The 5,136-nt window shown below is 42.7% G+C and overlaps 1 protein-coding gene across 1 annotated transcript in view; it reads right to left on the reverse strand.

Annotated features, from left to right (window-relative positions):
* Nucleotides 1–182: 182 nt before the first annotated feature.
* Spty2d1 (SPT2 chromatin protein domain containing 1) overlaps nt 183–5,136 on the reverse strand; it is a 17,029-nt gene continuing 12,075 nt past the window's right edge. The window contains exons 5-8 of the mRNA XM_031384870.1: nt 4,997–5,133; nt 3,373–3,541; nt 1,640–1,717; nt 183–399 (exon numbers count right to left, since the gene is read on the reverse strand). Of these exons, the coding sequence (XP_031240730.1) occupies nt 306–399; nt 1,640–1,717; nt 3,373–3,541; nt 4,997–5,133 (478 nt within the window). The 3' untranslated portion in view covers nt 183–305. The remainder of the gene's footprint in view (nt 400–1,639; nt 1,718–3,372; nt 3,542–4,996; nt 5,134–5,136) is intronic.

Below are 5,136 nucleotides of genomic sequence, written 5' to 3' on the forward strand. Positions count from 1 at the left end.
AAGGAACAGTGATCAGCTGACTGGTGAGTGGTCCCACATTAGCGTGCATAGCTCATCAGGATCGAGGCCGGCACCTGTGAATGGCTAACTTCAACAGAGCACACGGCCAGCATTATATCATCTCCATTATAGGTTCCACCCTGGACTATTTGAAAACACTGCACACTCAAACGATAGCCTGCAAACGACAGTATGTATTCCTTCCTTTTGAGTGCCCCGTGTGAATCTAAGCCAGGAACAGGCTTCCTCAGTCTGAAGGCAGGAGACTCTTGCAGTGTCTCTCCCAGAATCCACAGCAGCAGCAGCTAGTGTCGCTTCAGCTTCTTGGCCTTTCGACGTTTCAGTTCCTCCTCTTCACGCCTCATTTCCTCTAAGTCCTCTTGCATACCGAGTCTTAAACTACAGAGAGATTGTTTTAAAGGATATTGTTAACATACATGAAATTACAACTTTAAAAGACAAGATTGGCATCTCAACTGAACTTTCATGTGGACTGGCTGATGAGTCTGCCAATGTGACAGGGACATATAATACACACACACACACACACACACACACACACACACACACACACACACACACACACACACACACTTTAAAACAGGGTCACAGAAAAATGTAGAATAAAGATTTCACAACAAGAAAGATGAGAAAAGCCTAACATGCAAAATTAAAATAAGACTCTGAGGCCAGGCAAGGCGGTGAATGCCTTTAATCCCAGCACTTGGGAGGTGGATTTTTGTGAGTTCAAGGCTAGCCTGGTCTACGGTCTACAGAGAGTTCCAGGACAGCCAGGGCTACACAAATGAACCCTGTTTTAAAAAAAAAAAAAAAAGCATATGAGTGTAGGTGCCTGTCTAGGTCAGAAGATTAGAGATTCCATGGAGCTGAGCTGGGGTAAAAGGCAGTTTTGGGCCAACTGATATGGGTGTTGGAAAATGAACTCTGGTCCTCTAGGAGAGCAGTTCTCCTTAACCATGGAGCAATCTTTCCGTCCTTCTCAAAAACATTTAAAAATAAAGAAGCATCATGATTTGAACTTGATCCTTGATACCCACATAAAGTTAGACGAGAAGTGACCCACCCACCACATACACACTAAGTATAAAAACCCAGGAAATATTCATTAGTAATAGTCCATATTCTTGTTGAGACAGGTAAATTATCCCTCTATAGTAGGGAATTATTAACACCATAAGCAAAGTAATCATTTGTTACCCTTACCAAAAAACTCTTGGGAACTCATGCCTGGGCAGTCAAGAAGGTGGAGGGAATCTAACCTACTACCATGAGGTCCCCGAGGTAGCAAAATTACAAGGTACACTACCAAGACAAGCCTGATGGGCACAGAAAAGCAGACAGCCCATGGCAGACTCGGGGAGGTTTCTAATCTTACTACACATCACACAGGAGACACTGCAAGCACATGGGCTACAGTGTGCTAAACCCCACAAGCCTCAGTGAGTAAAGCAGTGTATTCTAAACTTTCAAATGGGAAAACCTTAGAAAGGCAAAGGCTCTGCACCTTTCACAGTCAGCCAGCAGCACTACCACCTAGAGAACTGGGGCCCAACTCAGAACCCTGCAGCTGCAGCCTTTTGAGATGTTTCTACACAACATGCCACCTCCTCCTGCTCACCTCTTGGCTTCCTCCTTCTGCTGTTCCTTCCAACTGCTCTCCATGTAACGTAAGGCATAGTCACTTTCATCTTTATATCTGGCAAGAAAGCAAAGTAAAAAAAATGAACAGATATTCAATTTTTTCTTTCTTTCTTTTTTTTTTTTTTTGAGATAGCGTTTCTCTGTGTAGCCCTAGCTGTCCTGCAACTCTATTGACCAGACTGGCCTTGAACTCAGGAGATCCTCTTGCCTCTACCTCCCAAGTGCTGGGATAAAAGTGTGTGCCATCACTGCCCGGCGAGATTCAATTTTCTTAAAGAGCTACAGCCTCTCATTACAACAAAACCAAACCTACTTACAACTAAACTACTCAGTGTTAGGATTCCTCCTGCCTTGTTTGGGAGTGGGAATGGCAGAGTAGGTAGAAATGGGTATTGTAGTAAAGCATTAAAGGAGCTTTAGGTGCCTAGGCAACTCTTCCAGAACTCAGCACTAGCAAAAGCACCAAACTCAAGGTGTCCTCAACCAGCTATGTTTATCTAATAATTTAAATCCTCAAATCATAATATGGAAATTTATCTAAACCTCACTAGGCCTCATGACTACCAGATGAGACCTTTCCTCCAGGAAACTGAGGGAGAGAAGCTAATGGCAAGGTCAGCAGACAGTGCTGCTGCTTCACTGGCTGCTTTGAGCTCCAGAACAACTGGGTTCTCCTCCCATTGTGCTGTGTGTCTTGGATGCTTTTGGATGGGCTGGTTTCTAAAGATGTGTAAATACTTTGTCATAAGAAGTGTGATAGGTCTCATCTGTCTTATACACATAGGACCTCACTTCACTTTCCCAAAGTGTGTTATCTGAAAAACTTCCTTCAGTTTACCTCTGGTCCCACATCCATCTATTTCTATTCCATGAACCTGCTTCACTCCCCATCTTTCTTTTAAAGAAAGCAGCTTACATACAAATAGCATCATAAACTACTCTGAATTCATTAGAAACTATCGTGTGTCCTATTAGTTAAAGTTGCTATTGCTATGACCAAAACCAACCCTAGGAGGAAAGGGCTGACTTCACTGTATATGAAGTCCATTATCCAGAGAAGCCAGGGCAAGAATTCAAAGTAGCAGCTGATGCAGAGGCTGCTTGCTGGTTCGCTCCTCAGAGCTTACTCAGCCAGCTTTCTTACAGCACCCAGGACTACCAACCTTGGAGTGACACTGCCCACAGAGAGCTGGGGGGGCTTCCCAAATTAATTATCAAAACAATGCACTATAGACTCGCCGAAAGGCCAATCTCACTAGGGGCATTTTTTTTTTTTAGATTGATTTATTTATTATATGTAAGTACACTGTAGCTGTCAGACACACCAGAAGAGGGCGTCAGATCTCATTACGGGTGGTTGTGAGCCACCATGTGGTTGCTGGGATTTGAAATCATGACCTTCCGAAGAGCAGTCGGTAGAGCACCGACTGCTCTTCCCCGCTGAGCAGTCGGTAGAGCACCGACTGCTCTTCCCCGCTGAGCCATCTCACCAGCCCTAGGGGCATTTTCTTAATTCAAGTTTTCTCTTCCTGTGTCAAGTTCTCTCTAGGCTGTGACAAGCTGACATTAAAAACTAGTCAGCAGATACTCTAAGACTAAATCTAGAACCATCACCACCCAAAGGTTTCTAACTAAGCATTCAATGCCTCTACTGTTAATGTTTCTCTACTATAAATGATAAAAGTTTGTTTAGTTAAACCTTCAGCTTACTTTTTTCGGTCATAGCCAAAGATTTCTCGAATGTGCTTGGATATTTCTTCCTGAGGTTCTCCTTCATCTTCGATGAAATCATCCATTTCTGAGTCATATTCATCATCATCATCATCATCATACTCTCGAGGCCTTTTGTAGCCAGTAGGGAAGGGAAGCCTTTGAGGACCTAAGAACAAAAGCCGTGACTTGTAAGAACACTGTATGGAGAAATAGTTCTTGCAGGGGACCATGGCACTAGGATTCAGAGAAACTGACATTAAGATGGCACCCCTGAAAGCACGAGCTGGCTCGTCTCCAAAGGGACTGAGCTGCTGTGGCCCTTCAGCATGCTTTGGTACCTTGTCATGTTTTCTAGTTTAGTCATATAGACGTCTGGGATTTAAAAGACCAGTAAGATTCCTGAAACTAAGTCAAGTTACAGACTGCCACAGAATCATTAATTTTTAATTTTACCAAATAAGCATACCAAAAATAGTCCCCCATTTTTCTTTAAATAAAGTGAAATTTTCACTTCACTTAAAAATTCAAAGACCTGCACATGCCTGAAGTTTCAGCTACCTGGACTTGAAAGCTTGAGCCAACAGTTTGAAGGTTTAACTAAACATAGCAAGACCCTTTCTTAGAAAAAAACAAAACCCAAGTATAAAACACTTCAGAATTATAATTTTTCAAAGAGTGTTAAACATATGACTACATTAAAAACATTTTAATATCCTAATTTTGCCTAGTTGATAAAAACTGAAAAAATGAGCTAAGGATATAGCTTAGCAGAAAGCCTGCCAGGATATCTGAAGACCTGGGCTTGGATCCCCATACGGCACATTACTATGGCGGTATACACTCTAATCCCAGCACTAAGGAGGTAGAGGTGGGGATTAGACATCAAAGATCACCCCTCAGCTATACAGTAAACTCCAGGTCAAAATGGGCTATCTGTCTAAAAACAAAACAAAAAACAAAACAAACCCTACCTCCCAAATGAACAAACGAAACCGAAAAAGCAAACAACCCAAAAACTGAAGAACAACTTTGCAAAAGACAGGTACTCAACAACAGACTGGTGTCTGAGAGCAACTTTCTAGTCTGACTGTAAAGCAAGGAATTCTGCCATTGGTTTCTTCTTAGCCTCTGCATGGATCCTAACAAGTGCTTTAACAAGGGCCTGTGTGGCATGCAATGCCTACATACAGTATGCAGCTGTCAATGACTCTAAACTCTGATGGCAAATTCCTAAAGTGCCAAGTGACATGGCTGTTGACACCACCCATAAAAAGGAACAGAACTCAGGATAGTCTAAAATAAAATAGCAGCTGCTACAGGGGAGGTGTTTAACAACTGCTGAATGAACAGAGCAGGCTCCAAGTTCTCTTAGTCTTCACATAGAACATTATCCTACAGAACCACCAGCTATGTCCAGTCACCTTCTCTCACACAATACTGCATGTGAGAACAAGGTGGGGGCTGTGAACAGCGGATCCTAGATAAGCCTCTTTCCCACTATCAACAATGAGCACATTACAGGGCTTGTGAAAGTGGTCACAGGGTTCCTGATTATATACAGCTAGGTACTTTCTCCAAACGCCTAGTGATAAATACTCTTTAGGATAAGGGTCAACTTTACCTTGAGCAGATCTGTAGCCAGAGAGGAGAGGTTTCATTCCATTTATCTGTCCATTGCTTGACCGACTAATAATATTCTTTGAAGAAATTGTTTCTGAGACAACAGTGCATTTGGGCTTTGTGGGGAGGCCTGGGTTACTA

Source organism: Mastomys coucha, unplaced genomic scaffold (assembly GCF_008632895.1).
Source record: "Mastomys coucha isolate ucsf_1 unplaced genomic scaffold, UCSF_Mcou_1 pScaffold21, whole genome shotgun sequence".
In the NCBI taxonomy this organism is placed as follows: domain Eukaryota; kingdom Metazoa; phylum Chordata; class Mammalia; order Rodentia; family Muridae; genus Mastomys; species Mastomys coucha.